The sequence below is a fragment of the Clarias gariepinus genome, chromosome 16 (genome assembly GCF_024256425.1).
Source record: "Clarias gariepinus isolate MV-2021 ecotype Netherlands chromosome 16, CGAR_prim_01v2, whole genome shotgun sequence".
In the NCBI taxonomy this organism is placed as follows: domain Eukaryota; kingdom Metazoa; phylum Chordata; class Actinopteri; order Siluriformes; family Clariidae; genus Clarias; species Clarias gariepinus.
Genome location: NC_071115.1, coordinates 15,929,294 through 15,946,660, shown reverse-complemented (window position 1 = coordinate 15,946,660; position 17,367 = coordinate 15,929,294). Strand labels below are relative to the sequence as shown.

The 17,367-nt window shown below is 37.1% G+C and overlaps 1 protein-coding gene across 1 annotated transcript in view; it reads left to right on the top strand.

Moving 5' to 3' along the window:
• The window catches only part of tmem104 (transmembrane protein 104), a 48,789-nt gene that overhangs the window by 12,531 nt on the left and 18,891 nt on the right, over nt 1–17,367 (top strand). The window contains exon 8 of the mRNA XM_053514816.1: nt 801–897. Coding sequence (XP_053370791.1) covers nt 801–897 — 97 coding nt within the window. The remainder of the gene's footprint in view (nt 1–800; nt 898–17,367) is intronic.

The window sequence follows — 17,367 nt, the reverse complement described above, 5'->3', positions numbered from 1 at the left end:
TTTAAAGGTTTTATGGTGTAGTATCTGAGTGTGCAGAGCAATATCAGTGAGTGTGGTAATTAAAACTAAGTTGTATGGTGTCGTATATTGCACCTTGATTAACATGCCACCTAGACACATGGTGAGTGATTAGGAAAGTTTGTGGGTTAAGAGCACACTTAGGGTGTTTTCACATTAGGCACGATTGATTTGAACCATGATCGTAACAACTGCTGCAACAACTGCTGGTCAGCAGCTGGTCTGTGAGCTGACATTAAACACAATAGAAGAAGAAAAAAATGGAAATAATTTTTGCACTATACTAAATATTATTGTTTTTCCGGAAAAAGGGCAACGTTCTCGTGTGCCTTCCTCTTCTATCTGTGGATTTACTTCCTGTTTATCTCCACTTTTATCTTAGCTGTGTAGGTCAAAGGGTGCGAATTTGTGCATGCTAAGCTCACAGAGATTTCTGAGAAAACCGATGGTAATGATGACGTTGTTCCATATCTGATTCGATCCGTGCTGTACGGATGTGTACGTTGTACTGTGCCCAGGTCTGTTCTCACTGATCAAAATGAACCAGACTTTGGAGTCAAATGTTCTCATAAATGCTTCTAGGGCTCTAATGTGAAAACGCCCATAAACTGCTGGAATTAGATCATTGATCAGCTTATTCTAAATGTCTTACCTCCTTTCTGTCTGTTAGTTCACCAGATTAGTAGACAGCCTTACTCATTAAGTACAAGAGCACTTTTAATACGCGCCGCTTACTAATATTGAACTTTATTTTAATGGCGTTAACATTTTGTGTCTTACAGTGGCAATCATTCCTGCAGCGCTGGGAGTATAAAATACAACGACACAGAGGCATGCTGGGGGCCAGTGAGCCGGAAAGATGCCTACAGAGTCTTTCTCGTGAGTTCCATGCATCACTGTATCATTCCTCTTATCTGTATCAGTCTTTCTGTGTCAGTCTCAAACACGCACACAGAACAGAGTGGAGTCGCGATGGTAAGTGTGAGACAGATTGAAGCAGAGAGACAGACAACCTTATATAATCTCCCCAGACACTCCTCTCCCCTCGTTGTAAAGATGTGTGTGCCCTTGAGTCGAGCACAGAAGTGCAGCAGGAAAAACTGCTATCATTTCCTGCTCCGTTTTAAGTCTCTCAGCCAACACTCATGAATGATGAATCTCTTTCACTCAGTTTTCTTCAAAATGGATAAAGGAGGGTACATGAGCTTCTAATAAAAGGCACTGTTTTCATCTCTCTCATTCTCGCTGCATGTTATTAGATGGGCCTTATGGTAATTTAAAAAAAATGTCTGAAGATTTATCTTCCTTGCTTATACTATGATCATTTTGATCTGTTTCTCACCCAAACAGAGGAAGGCAAAGTTGGGGTCACATTGTAGTCTGGTATTGTTTTATCAGTAATAACTGTTTTTCTCCATGGATGCTCTGAGCTGCTATGGAAAAGGCAGTGAAACCTTATCTTTTTATTGTTTTGGTCTTATCAAAGTTCTTTTGCTCTCGGACACTTCAATAAGTCATTGTCTTTTGATAAAAGATTAATCATGGTCTTTTTATGAACCAGGAACTTTTCAGTCTGTCTGCCTCTTTGGTCAGATCCATCTATCCATCCATCCATCCATAAAATAATGACGGCAAACTGAAATCAGTTTGACTACTTAATAAATAAAATATTATAAAGGATAAATATTGTTAACCTGTAAGTAAATATTGTTTATTTGTAGTCTGTTAAAGATGGCTAGCCCTATATTGGCTTAGGCTAACAGGAAACATTTTTATGCTTTTTTTCATGTTGCAGCAAAATTCTCTGCTATAAACTTACAAATATATGTGTTAAATGTGTTTTTTACGGCTTAATACATCCCTCTCTCCTTCTCCAAATGGTTTTGCACTATTGTCTTAATTTACTTTAGCAGAAAGAAGCCTCTCTCCACTAGCACGGTTAGCGCAAGCAAAAACGCAAACAGTTTTAGCCAGTATAGCCTGGTCGAGGTACAAGTTGCTAGACTCATATAAGAACACTTGGCAAATTGTTCCCAGTACCCAGAGAGCGCCATTGCCACTGGCACTCCATCTCATGCCTGCTAATTCAGTCATCACTTCATGGTCAGTGATCTTTTTAGTGGCACCTTTTGGCATATTTCGGACTACTGCTGATTTACTTTTAAAACACAAAAGTCCTGTTCAGTGACCCCCTATAGCTACTGCTTCTATGAGCATTTTGACTGGCACATCTTAAATTGGTTTGTTTTCTTTATAAATGTTAATTACTGGGTAACAAAAACTCTCTCTCTCTCTGTATATATATATATATATATATATATATATATATATACACACACACACACACACACACACATTATATATAATATACAATATACTTGTGTGTGTGTGCGTGCTTGTATTTATGCATAGGCTTTGGCTTAGCTTCTTCAAGTCCTCTGCTAATGATCGACAGCTAAGTGGCACAGACACTTACTCAGTGCTGCGCTCTTAATTCATATGTGCTTTATATTTGCCCAGTTAGTCCGTGTCCAGTCTACTGAGCTTCAGCAGAGTGGCACGTCCATCATGATGTCCCACGCAGTTAATCGGCCATTTAGCTAATCACTAAAAATGACCTCACGGAGGAAATGAGGACGTAAATGGAAATCTCTGTGTGTGGCCAATTATTTCTAATAATAATCAATTCTAATTATTAATAAACCACTATATATTTTATATATAAACATTAATTAGAAATAATGTAGCATATATTTTCACTTCTCGATTTCAGTGTCAATTCTCACAACAGAATTTGTTCTGTCTAAGGTCACATGTGTGCCCACTATCAGTGCCATTCATCCCTACTCAATATCATTTTTAATGGACGAATTGACCAATTCGTAGTCAACGTACAGAAGCCCGGTGTAAATTGATGCTCTGTCTGCCTTGCTCACGGTTTAACCAGAAGCAAAAAGTATTTTGTTTTCCTTGTGTGAATGTCCTGCTTGATGTCTTTCTCAATCATTTTGTGTTGTTTATAATACATGTACAGTCTCATGAGGACAGCTATTAGTTTGCGGGGACAATGAAGTGAAGTAAAAGCGTCCAAATGAAAGAAGGCTGTATGTGTAAGAGATTGTTTCTTTTTCCTTTTCTGTGTGCGAAGGGGAAAAAAAAAAAAGCAACAGCTAATTAGAATTCAGAGTAGCCACTATTGTTTTTGGGGGCGCTTTCTTACTTGAGTTAAGACTGCGCTGCAGAAAGAAAAGGCCGGGTGATTACTGCAGCCATGCTGAGTTTGCATTTACACTAGACCTTTGTTTTCATTCCGCCAATGTTTTTAAACACAATATTAAAGTGTAAATTATATTCATGGTTTTCTTTATGATTGTTTTAACTCATTTAAAATTATTATTTAATTATTTTGTTGAAGTGAAAGCCCAAAGATGTGAAATATTCTTGAATATGATTACATATATGAGATATAGAATGGAAAATGCCATGAGTTATTAATCAGCCTGATGGCAGATATAACAGCCTGTTGTATTCCCAATACTAATTTTGGTATTGATTAATTTTCTGTAACAGCAGCTCAACTGCAAGTTAAAGCACTGATTTATAATACTGCCATACTATAATACGTTGTCTTTATTAGTTTTGTAGTACCAACTTACACAGCAACGTGCATGTCCACATTAACAGATTTTTACAGACTGTTACTTTCGTGACACAAGTTGCTTTTTTTATCTAATTACATTTAAGAGCAAGAAAAAAAAGAGGCTGATGAGGAAACAGCACTTAAAACAGCTATAATAACAGCAGCTAAACTTTATTGTAAACATTCCACAGCATTAAATGTTACCATAAATGAATAAACCCGCATTGTAAAATTATGTTGGCAAATTGCTGTGGTGTGAGATGACTAAAACCTTTTAGGATTTAAAGGAGCTAAATCGGCCACAAACCATCTTTGATTAATTTTCTTATAACAGGACTTGTTTAAATTCTTACTTAATAGATTGTAATTAATTTTTATGCTTATATTTAGCGAGTGTCCTTTATGTAATGGGTTCTGGTTAATGTATTTAAATAAACAAAAAAAATAACCAAAGCTAAATCCCTTTGTCTGTCTGGCTTTTTGTGCTTCTAAAGCCTTAATGGTGCTAAATGGCTCTATTGAACTCTCCTAGCAATGTCTGTGAAAGAATGGAGAAGGAGACTGATGGTCTCCATGTTAGTGTCCCAAAGAGGCTTTAGTGAAGAAGGCAAAGTGTAAGAGGAGCATGAATGATTGTGCTGTCATGTAGCCTGTGTATAATCCCAGCATGCTGTTGGAGACAGGAGACTTATCTTTGGGATGCTTTTATTTTGGTGGGTGTAGGTGTGGAATATACACATTTTACTCTCATGTTAACACTATACCGCTTATTCTGTACAGGGTCATGGGAAGCCTGGAGTCTATCTAGGGGCACAAGGCGGGGTACACACACGCTCACTCACTTTGGACTTTGGGAGAAACCAAGCATGGGTTAATGTGCACACACAGACTCTGTCGCAAAGCGATTACTCGACCCCGCATGCGCGAGGCCACTGTGCCACCAACCACATTTCAATGAACTATTAATTACAATAAAAATGAATAAATAAATAAAATCTTAACTTGATAAACGAGCCAGGTCTTGCAGTACATACATGCTTTGTGTGCTGAGCATCAAGTGATCACAACTGAGCCAATTTTTCTTCTCTCTTACACTGCGGGATTGTGGGTAATTGTCTAGACAAGTGTATACTGTTTACTATAACATTGTTACCATGTGTGCACGCATTACATTTTTTTATTTGTCTGAGTGTGGTACAACATACACCAATGCTGTTCTTTAATAACTGTACTGCAACAACGGCCCCCATGAAGAAATAAAAAGTTTAAACATGCTATAGCAGTGCGGGAGATAAATCTGTTTAATTATAATGCAATGTCACATTTCTGCTGGATCCTCAAAAAAAGCAATTTCTGGCAAAAAAGCAAAAGTCATTAGAGAGGTTTCTTGTTAAAGTCACAAGTAAAGAAAAAGATTCCAGTGCGCCAAAAGAGCAGTGATTTCATTAATGATCCTCTCTCTCATCTATCTCCTCCATCACACCAGCCACGATTCTTGAGGTAAAGAAGGTAAAGTGCAGGGTATTTACTTTTATTTTTACCTAACATTTTGTATTAATTATTTTTTATATTACATTATATGTTTTTCTTTTTATATCATCCAAGTTTTTATAATTTCTTATTTGATTAGATATACAAGTAATTTGGATTACAAGCGAATGATGCTCGGAATCCAAAGTTCAACTGTGCACTGTTCTTAATGATTGAGGCTCAGCGATGGCTTAAGCATTGGTGGATGTTGTTCAAGATCCTTGATATATTTTTAAGGCAGGAAATGGACGACATTTTTTTTTTAATCTTTAATCTTGCCTCTGACTGGGAAGGTTTCTTCTTTCTCTTTGGTATTCGGTTTATTTCTGCAGCAATGACAGGTGTTTGTTTAGTAGAGCTGCAGATGATGAGCTATTTTATTGCCCGGATTAACGGCTGCATCTGATCAAATCCACTGCTAAATTTTGACCCTGAACACACATCTGAAGGACCTTAAAATGTTAAGGAAAAATTAAGGCGTTTAAAAAAAGGTGAAGGTCGTTGCTTTACTCTAGCGAGGCCATTTAAAAGCTCTGTTGCTGTCTTGGAGGCTAGGCTTTGCTATTATTAAGACTTTCTGCTTCCTGACAGCACTGACCGGTCTCATTGAGTTTACTGTCTACTGCTGTGTTTTTGCCCAGGCTCTTAATAGAGTCATTAGCTACAGAATAGAATGGTCGATATATCTGTAAAGTGCCTTTGTGGAATATTCATTTTTCCGCAGTAAGCGTCTTGGTTCTTAGGACAAGAGCTGCTTAGAGTCTTATCCTAGAAAGGAATAAAGAAATCTAAGCAGCACAGAGGACAGGCTGTCAGTTCTGGTTTAACTGCAGTTTTATCAGTCCTACAGTTTCACGCTGTGGAGCAAAGCCGCTGTTTTAGTCATTTTCGCCTTATAAAAGCTATTAAGAACTCTGGTCTGAGATTTAATCTGTTGTTCTGGTTTCTAATTTTAAAGATTTCTTTTCTTTGCCTTTTAAACTGCTCGCTTGTCTCTGTTATTACCATGTACCATTGCTTACATCAATCACTTTTATTCAAAGTTAAATGCTGTTTTTGCCGATGGCGAAAAGGGTGTTTTTTTGGTTTTTTTCCGGTTTACTTATTTGCCAGGGATTAGCAAATGTACCTTATCACATAAAAACCACTAACTAAGGTCATGCTCCCTATTGGACTTGTGAAGCCAGACATTACAAACTCACACTCGGAGGATCGCACTAACTTTCATATACATGAGTTTGCAGACACCCACAATTGCTCAGTGTTGTCTTGACTAACAAGAAAGAGAGCAGTGCTGTCTCTCTCATACTGAGAGCACAGCCAAGTTTGCTTTCATGTAGGCATCTGTTGGTTCATGTGTGTGACACAAAGGGCAGAATGCATTTCAAGCATTTTTTTTTAAACTGCCATCCATGCTGTGTAACAAAGCAGTGAAACACATTTGGAGGAAAGTGCTATCTGATCTCTTCCATATGAATGCGACACCCACAATCTCATCAATGTTGCTTTGATTGACGAGAGAGAGAAAGTAAGTATGCCATCCTTCCCACCCAGAGAGCTCAGTAGTCTGCTTTAAAAAATTGAGTTTTCATAAAGCTCATCACAAAGAAATGATCAAATATAATTTCAGATGTATGGACTTGATACAGGTTTCCAAACAATGGCTGTGGCTCATATCCCAGTACGCTTGCCTGTATAGTTTGGTCTACTAGTGTAATGTAATCATATCGTGCCAGGGATCAAATCGGCATGCTGCGCCCATTCAAGTCCTCTTTAAGAGGTGGTTAAGAGCATAGTACAGTGTACAGCTCATACATATGATATGAAAGCCAAACATATAACCTGAGCACCGCAGTGGATATCTGTTTAGGTCACATCATTAATACATCTGTCTCTTCCAGTATCTAAAGGCACAAGTTGTGCTATCCTGTTGACATGCCGATGAGATCGTAGCGCAAACCAATAGCGTCATCTAATGCAAGTAAAGTTGCCATGAAAATCAATATTTAGACTCTTACTCAGCACACCATTATCAACCACCATCTGCTCTGTGCAGCAAAAGCAACATGTACATGTGACATTGACACGTTTAAGTCAGAAGTTTTGCAATAAGTATACAATTTTGTGCCAGAAGGTCTTGGGTCACAAAAAACCCAACTTCAGAAGGTACGTTTTTTTTCCCCCCCTTAACCTCTGCATGCTTGACGGATAAAGTCAATAAATTGAACCTTGCAATTTTGATAGGAACAAGCTAGGCGCACACACACACACACACACAAATAATATAAGGAATACTATAAAAAGTAATCATATAAAATAGTATAACATTTTGTGTCTGATAAAATACTCATGTTACTTTACAATAAATAAAATACTATATGCTAAAAGATATTAATGTTAAGTGATCTAATATTTATTTGCAGTTCAAATGAAAAAACTTGCAAAAAAAAAGGCTACAGTTCAGATTAATGAATAGGTTAATATTGTTATTTTTATTTAATGAACTAATTGAATGCGGAAATCATCAAGTTATAAGTGTATTAACTTATTTAAATGTAAGTTCTGACAAAATCTTTTCCCAATTGCGATATAATTTTTTTTTTAGTTACACTCAGCACTAGAGCAACAGCCAGTATTGCTTTAAATTTTGTTCCAGTCTTCTGACGATGCAGCGAACACTTTCCTCTTGTGCCACTTGAAATCTCATTGCTTGTAAAATGTATAACTTGTTTCATAGTTGACCATCTTATTGCATTTTCACTACTTGGAAAAAACAAATACATTCTGTAAATGCTGCCCCTGTATAAGTTAAGCTGTGGGGTCAGATATATTTTTAGCGGTTGACGAAATGCTTTGCAACATCCCAGTTCTTTTACAATTTTTTTTTTTTATTTCTGCTCCCCCTTTTATATCATTAAACACCAAAGTCAGTTTGAAATAAACTAGAGAAATGTGTCCAGTGAATTGAAAGACTCTCACCAGGTAGCTCATTAAAAAAGAGGCCACCCTTTCAGCAACCATCTGTTGCCACACTCACACTCACCTGAGTTCATTTTCTACTCCGATGTGACAGTCTGGCCTAAAATCCCCAAACACAAACACTCACTCAGACTGTTCATTTTCTCGGACTTGTTTTGGGTCAGTTCTGAAAGCAGATATAGTGGTGTTTAATGCTTGACTGCCGAATACACACTTGACTTGTCCTTTTGACTGCTTTTGGTGTGTGACGGGTTCAGCTTGGTTCATAGCATGATTTACCCAAGGCTTCTGTACACAGAGGGTGCTCTGGGCCTCAGTGGCGTTGGGGCGTAATCTCAGTTGGAATATGACAGTGCAGATGGTTTAGTGGAGATTATCTCAGTAGGCGGAGTGGTTTGTGCAGCGGCCCGCAGGAGGAGAGCTCTCTCTCTAGGTCACAGCAAGACACTCACTGACTCACACATGCATGACGATGTAGTCGAATAGTGCTGACGGATGTTTGACCTCTCACCTTTACCTTCAGCCAGGCTTCTAGAACTTGGTTGTATGCAGAATACATGGAACAGTTCATTCCTCTTAAGTGCCGCAGGAAAATTTTTTAATTTCTATGGCTATTTATAAATTTGAAAAAGATGTTTGGTTTTTGCAGTGCCATTGAATGCCTGTGTTTTATATATATATTTTTTATTTTAAGTGAATTGGCGTACATGCAGAGGAAGTGAAATAAGTCCTGACTTTGAATGAGCATTTATAAGAGGGAGAGGAGGAAAGGTACCTGCTGGGTACAATATTGTTCTCCGTTCAGCAAAGCGTACTATCTGACTCAAGGACATTGCAGAGTGATGTAACGCTTTTGCTTCTTGGGTGGCCAGCTGTGCTGTACGGATTCCCTGCTGTCATACAATAAAGCCAACACGTCATCTGTCATGGAGAGACCCTGCAGTAATCTTCACTGGAATCTGTCTGACCTTCATGTTTGTGTTCTAACGTCAGTCTTTCTATTTGGTAAGATGGTGAAGCCTCTGGTTATGAGACCTAGGAGTCTACTTTAAAATGGGGGAAAAAAGTATAAGGATAAGTCAAGATACAATAAAGCGCTTGTCATTATTAATTATATACTGTTGCTGGGCGTATTCCTAAAAGGGTCCCCTAAGCAGATTTATTCTTTCCTATTTCATAAAGTCTGTCTTTGTCACAGACCTTTGCTGAGATGATCATGATGTGTGTCCTCTGGATATCAGCTATAATGAGGTTGGACAGCCTTCAAAAAACACAAAGCTGGTTAATCTCTCTCAACTATTATTTCCAGGTATGTTCTCAGGTCTTTGCTTTGTGGTCTGTTTCACTTCAGCATAGAGGTTCAGGAGAGTTCTCCATTTGTCAAAGAGCATTAGGGTTCTCATGGGGCTGTGGAATTACAATATTGTGAACATATCAAAACAAGTAGGAAGGGGGGAAAAACATGATTATCAAATTAGTTTGTCAGGTAAATTGAATTTTGTGTGTAGTTCCATTCCTTTGTAGTTCTGTAGCATACACAGCTTTACAATTAGGTTATGATGTATTCCACAACAAGGATAAAGTGGCTGAATTTGGCAGACACAACTTAAAAAAAAACAACAACAACAAAGAAACAAGTGCATTGTGGACTTTGTTTTTCGTTATTCCATTTTATTATATGCTGTCTTGTCCCCGTTTGTTTAATTATAGTATTAGACTGGAGTCCGTCTCTCACTCTCTGCGGCTTAGTTTCTGCTCTTGCCTGTCACCTTGTAATTGGACTTCTTTCATGCCTGAAATCGTGATGCATCTGATGTGGCATATGATGTATATGGATGGAAATTCCCACCATACCCAAGCTGCCAGCTCTGAATGTGAATTACTGTGAATTGCCATTATGGGCTGTAGAGGGTGACTCACACAGCAGCTCAGGAACACTTTGTTGTTCCTCATCTGTTCTAACACCCCTATCCCCACACACACATTTTCAGCAGCAAAAAAAAAAAACTCTTGTTACTGTAGCTTTAAGCAAGCTTTAGGCCAGGGTTGTCCAGATTGGGTAGAATTATGAAATTGTCAAACACAGACTGTCTAATAGTGTATTCCTGCTGTTACAGGATATGCTGTTATGAGTTGAATACTGGTGTGTTTACACAGCACTGTTATGATGATTCTATCCCTTTTGATTTTTTCTGTTAATTATGCCAGTGTGATTTTTCTACTTCCATTATCCAATTTTGACTTTGATGCATTCAGATGCCTAATAACATTACTATATACATGCATTTACACTCCTAGAAGTGTTTTTTTTTTTTTTTTTGTGTTTCTTATATTCCTAAGTTGTAAACTTTTTCTGAAATATGCATTTTGTGATGTCAGTCATGTTTGTTTTGTAGTGAGACTACAGGAGACTACAACATTTTTTTTCTACAAGTGTAGAGTAGGTAAAGGGTGGAAAAGTCTGGGCCAAATAAATAATATATCTGTAAGTCTTTAATGAACATTTAAATGCTGTCTAATTTGTGTGGCTTGATGATTATTATTATTATTATTATTATTATTATTATTATTTGTTTTATATATTTATTATTTATAAATGAATGAATGAATTTATTTATATTTATTTTTTAAATGTTGTTTCTTTAAAACTGGTTCTCCTTCTAGTCCAGTAGGGGGCGTTTTGCACCATCCACCCATAAATTCAGAAGCGTCCATAAAGGAAAAAGTGATGCTTTCGCAAAATGCACAAGATGGAAATAGTTTGCATTTTCTGTGGAAAGTTGTTCCATTTTAGATAATTTGACATTAGAATGTTTACCTAAATATTTTAAAAAGTGAGAAACTTTTAACAAAAAAAAAACTGAGATATCAATTTAGTTAATTAAATTTCAGCATTGATTAAATCACACAGCTACAGATTAAATTGATTTTACAGTAAAATTGAGATCCTCATTTTAAAACTATCTATGCACTAATGTTTAAGGAATAAACCACAATGGGGCACCTGTGTGGTGGTGGCGTGATTTAGTGAACCATTTAGTCACATTTTGTGAGCTTTTTTGAAGATAGTTCAGCTAAAAACTATCATCATAAGAACACTGGTTGGGGACAGTGTTGTGTGTTTCATCTACCTGTGTCCAATAATGCTCTCTTTTGGCTCTTTGGTGATGAACTTTTTTCCATTTATTTTTTTTTTTTTTCTAAAGATGGTCTCCTTCAGACACTCCTGTTCCACCTAAGTCCCAAATCTCTGATGACTCTTCATCTGATTTGCCTTCAGCAGCTGTTGAAAAAGGCACCTACCGAGTCTTTTTAGCAGCAAAAGCTCACAAAGTTGACATGGCTAGATGATACAAAGGAAGGTGTTTTGTGTGGCCCACACACACACACACACACACACACACACGTAAGATGAGTAATAGGTGTTCTATTACTATTATCAAGATGTTTTTTTTTGTCTGTTTCTGCACATATCATATTAAAATCACCAAAACAAGAGGTTCTTAGAATTTTTATGTTGTTTTCACAGGTGTATTTGACCGAGCTTAAGGTAACATACAGGCTTTGTTTAATTGCAGTCACCCACTAGAAGAGAAATTTAATTGGAAAACGCTGTTGTATCATAAAAATCGGCTTCAAAAAATAATTAGTTTATCTCAAAATTCAACGGATGGCGCTGTACAATTTTTTCATTTATGCTTATGGGTGTGCAATTAAATTTCACAAAAACAAAGTCATGGGCTTATCTAGTTCATAATAAACTTTTCATTTTGGGGATTTTTTTTTTATTTAAATCACAGCTCTCTCGTAATGTTCTCCTCTTTTTTTTCACTAGGTTATGTGCTATGATGTTTACTGTCACTAGTCACAGCACAGTTATGTTGGACAAATTCAGCAGCTTGCATTTCTTAATTTCTAAATTATTTTAAAGCCTGTAAAAGTCATATACTACAGGACATATATTCTACTTGAACAAGATTTTATGTTTTCTCCAGTTATAGTCATAAAAGGTTTTCAGCATAAATACTTAAGCTGGATTTTTTGTAAAAACTCCTAGTTGTATGAAATAAAATTAAGCATTAGTGTGATGATAGAACTGGGTAGGTATATAAGTATAATAAGAAGCAAAGTGACCAGATATTAATGTAGTGCAGAGGGGAAACCTATTTGTGAAATAACTCAAGTTATTTTATTCCGAGATGTTTTTGTATCCACTCTCTATCTTTGTTTCCACTCCTGTGGTTTTATTCCAGCCGGTGGAGCTTAAGGTGTTGCTAGTGCTTTTGCTGACGGCGAACTATGTGACTTTCAGACACAAGTGCCTCAGTGAACATGAGGTGAAACTATAACGATATAGTGACAGCTCTTTAACAACTATTCCTGTTTTAGAAAGAACAATAATACGCCTGTGATTTATAGCCTTGTCATGCTCAAATTACTTTAAATAGAAGAATGTTTTCTTAAAAAAAATAATAAATTATTTATAGGGGCTTTTTAATGTACCTGTGAGCTGCTGACCCACAAACTGCAGTCTAATGAAGTGTTCACCCTTTCCACCACAGCAAGCATTTCCGGACAGATTTATCAGTCCTGCTGCAATTATAAATAGAGATGCATGGATATGAGGCATGTGTCCGAGCTTCAGGTGACTCAGATGTCCAGCAGTGCACAAGTCACTCAGTCCAAGCTGACCGGCTGTGCTTTACTGTCAGTGCAGCACCACTTCTAGTTTTCTGTGCCACAGGTTGATTATTGCATTGAGAGTCGTTTGAAATACTGTTGCACACTCAATCACATAAAAACATTTTAACCGCAATATGGACATGTGCAGTTATTTAATTGCCAAAGCTGCATTTTACTACGAGTGATATGCGCATAATCTGGATTGTCTGTAGAGTTTGTCAATAATTTAGGCATTTGTTAATTGTTTAAAAATACTTTTCAGGTATTACATACATTTTGGCAAAAATCCTGTTAATCAGATTATTCGTACCTTTATGTTTGAATGCAAAATGGTACATTTTATTAGTTATGTATTGCAGTTTAAATTATAATATGTGTAAAAAAAATTCATAGTGTGATGTTTTGATCACACTATGCAGCCCCAGTTTGAAGGCAGTGATACTGCACTTTGGAAACACTCTTGTATTTTAAAGGCTTAAAATTAAATCATGGTCCACGTAAGTCCGTTTGGTAACAATCTGTCTGTGTCTTGGGGTGAGCGTTTAACACAGCGAGGCGATATGATACACACGGTGAGGCGATACACACGGTGACGAGTTACTTGTGGCGAGATGATAAACAGTGAGGAGTTACCCACAGTAAGGCAATTTAAACGTTAGAATGATACAAACCTTGACACGTAACAGTGCTGCTACACTAATAATCGGCTCTCATGGAAAGCCGCTTGTTCAATCAAGTTAATGAACCAAAACTAACTCCAGTGTAAATTTCTGAAATATTGTTAGTGTAAATAACAGGACTCTAATTTCTACAGAGGATAATATAGAATTGCACAGTTATAATAATAATCATTTAAGCTTGATTTACTCACTGGTCATAATTAGACTATTATTGCCTCAAGGTACTCAAATATCTCCTCAGTCGGTTTTAGTTTTAATGCAGCTGGGAGAAAACGGTCTCAATGGTCCTGTTATTTGCTAGGGGAAAAAAGGTCCGGACACTTTTACTACTGTTTTTTTTTTTTTTTTTTTTTTTAAAGCATAGAATAGCATTTGTATAGAATTTTCACATTAGTTAATGAAATGGTATTCAAGTGTATTTTTATGCTGTGAATATTTTTGTTTGTGTTCAGAAGTAGTTGTTGGAAATGTCAGTTTAAACGCCACTTGAACATTTTAAGAATAGAGGTTTAAAAGCTTTTGGATGCCTGCTTCTCTAATTTCATGCTCTGTGATGGGAAAATGCTTTTCTTTTGCTTCTTGCAGATCAGTATTTCATGACGTTGATTGTGTTGCAGATTTATCCACTGTGCAGAATAATCTCACAACTGCAAATGCCAAGTAGAGTTTAAGAATGCTTCACAGTGCGTAAATAGTATTAACCAGAGTTAAACTGATGTGCTGTTTAGTCATACATTAACAATACCCAGAAACACTATCGGCTTCCTGGTGAGTCCCCATTTCATATTGTTTTTGGAAATCATGGACGTCGCTTCCTCCGGGCTGAAGAGGAAAAGGACCATCCAGATCGCTATCTGTGCAAAGTTCAAAAGACAGCACCTGTGATGGTATGGGGGTGTGTTGGTGCCCATGGCACTAGGGACGGGTACATACAGATTTTGGAGCAAAATATGCTGCCATCAAAGTAATGTCTTCTTTAGGGAAGTCTCTGCTTATTTCAGCAAGACAATGCCATGCCACATTCTGCACGTGTTACAACAGCGTGACTTTGTGGTAAAAGAGTGCGGATACTAGACTGGCCTGCCTGCAACCCAGACCTGTCTGCCATTGAAAATGGGATGTGATGTAACACAGTGGTGAAAAATACCCCTTTCCAGCTCTTTTGGAACGTGTGGCAGGCATCCAATTCAAAAAGAGTAAATATTTGCAAGAGACAATCAAGTTGATCAATTTGTACATTGCATATCTTCGTGCTGTTTGCAATTGAATATAAGTGAACTAGGGTTTGCAGGTTATTGTATTCTGTTTTTATTTATGTTTTACACAACGTCCCAACTTCATTGGAATTGGAGTTTGTATTTTCTTGCTGAAAGTGCTTCCATGATCGGTTTAGAATGTGGTATTTGCCAGGGTGCTACTCTCGCCTCAGTACTGTGGACCATACTGACTTACCATACTGACTTACTGACCCATGTTAAAAGTAAGTCAGTATGGTCCACAGTACTGACTCACTTACAGTACTAAGATAGGAAACATATAGTTTGCCATCTTAGTGCTATTACTCACTTGGAACTAACTGTTGTATAATGATGCTTAAGGCACATGTGGCTTTCATCATGATCCCAATCTGAGCAGCATAACACTTATTTTAACACATTTTAATTCCTTTTTAGTTGTTTTTTCTATAGTCATTTCACATATTTTGCGTGGTAATGTATAGTACAGTAATGAGGGATTACTGTTGATCTGTTTGGGCTTTGTGCCCATGTGGTCTGTCCTGCACTAAAATAAAACAATTATGCTCTATAGTCTCACTTTACACAGCACACTGTTCACACTGGTTTATACAGTAGGCTATGTTCACTTTTAGTTTATGTTAAATTTCTAACAAGTCTTCCTGCATTTAGGTCTAACTGCATTTAAGTTCTTAGTGTACCTTTGTGTTTCTATTGTCTTAACTCATATAAACACTTTGTTTGGCCCTAAAAATGTACTTATACAGTCTAGACACTCAGACCTGTTAGACACTTTCACAGAAATGTGATTGAATCCATACCTGTTTGGATTTCTTCTGTCCTAGAGCAAATCTTAAAGGTCTCTCAAGCTCTGCTGAGAGCAGACTTGACAACTGATTTCCAACCCAGAGGAAAAAAAGCTGTAAAGCTCCACTGCAAGTTCACCTTTCCCACAAGATTTGCTGATATTTTTCTGCTTTAATCAATATCGGGTCACAGGTTGGAAATGTTTTTAAATGCCTGGCATAGCCTTACTCTTGATGCAGGCCAGAGGGCCGAGGTTAGTCTTTCTGCAAAAATTTATTTTTGATTGGAGCTGTCTACAGAGGCCACACTGTCCTAAACCAAGTTTAAACGTGTTTCAAAGCACCACTGGCAGATCCTGTTTAAAAATGCATGCCTGCTCTGTTTCTGCTACAGACTCGTTATTGCTTGACAGGGTACATCTCTAATGGATTGTTGTTTAGTGCAATAATTTAGATGACATTGGTTGGTAAATTAAATAAATTAAAAGCTCGGTCATTTGTAATTTGTGTCACAGCTGTGATAGAGTGGAGAAGCGCTGAAAGCATTTCCACACTTTTCACACATGCTTGTGAATTCTGGAATGTGAACCATTTCATCAACTTCCACTAAAGTGATTATTTGTTTGTTTTGCTGTCTGTCTGCCTATTGAGGGGCCTTTCTCACATTTCCAGAAATTATTTTAACCAGTAATCAGGATCTCAGGAAATTCTAGGTAGATAATTAGGGGGTTAAGTATGGCCTGTTGCAGTTTTGAGAAGAGAAATTGGTATGTAAATATGTTTAATGTAGTTACTGACAAAAAAAAAAACATCTTTGTGATGAATTTATAGTGTTTTGTTTTGTTTTACACTGTGCGAGTGTGACTAGTAAGCATGACTAATATACTGTAGCATCTGGGATAGCCGAGCACATGAATGCAGCTGAATACAGGGAAATACATGCAAGTATCGCGTGTATTCATGAATTGAGATCGTATGACAGGATTGTGATCTCAGTTCCCAAGACGAGATGAAGCGTTTAGTTGGACTAAATGGCACTAGCTATACTATCCTATTCTAGATAAGATTAAAGATCCCTTATATACTGTAGGCTTGTTAGTATTTATAAATAGTTTATTAGTAATTAATGCTTGTGATCAGGTCACATGAAACCAATGACACCTGACTTTTATTTTTTAATTATTAAACATAGGATCATTGTCTGTGTGTAATGTTGTTTAGGAAATGTGTAGACTTGCTTTGATTTAAAGCACAATGATTACAATTAAACAATGCAGCAATCATAAAACAACCCTGTGGTGCTGGAAACACTATACACTCTTTATCAGATTGAATCTGTTGAGCCACTTAAGCTGATATAACAAGCTTAATTATAGGATAGAATTCTTCTAATTAAAAACATGACCCTTCACCAAACACCGCACAGAAGCATCTGCTTTCTACTTCAGTGGCAAATGGACTTGCTTTAAGTTTCTAAAAAAAATTCTAAATCGATGATGCCTTTCGAATGAGAGGTGAAACCCGTCGAGTTGTCACTAAAGCAGCACCTTTGGGATAACCATTACTTGCATGACTAAGAATCTTCAGATGTCTGCTTTTTATGACGTGAAATTAAATGTGTCCTTAGGTACTGTTGCTATCTATCATGCATTTATCAGTTATTACCTATAGACAAATATAGATTTGAAGAGAAATCCTGAGAGCATCCCAACACAGAATTTCTATCACCCCGTATGCTATTTTTAGCAGTTTCTGCATGTCAATATGGCAGGAGTCTGGGGCTTCAGTTCTTGCAG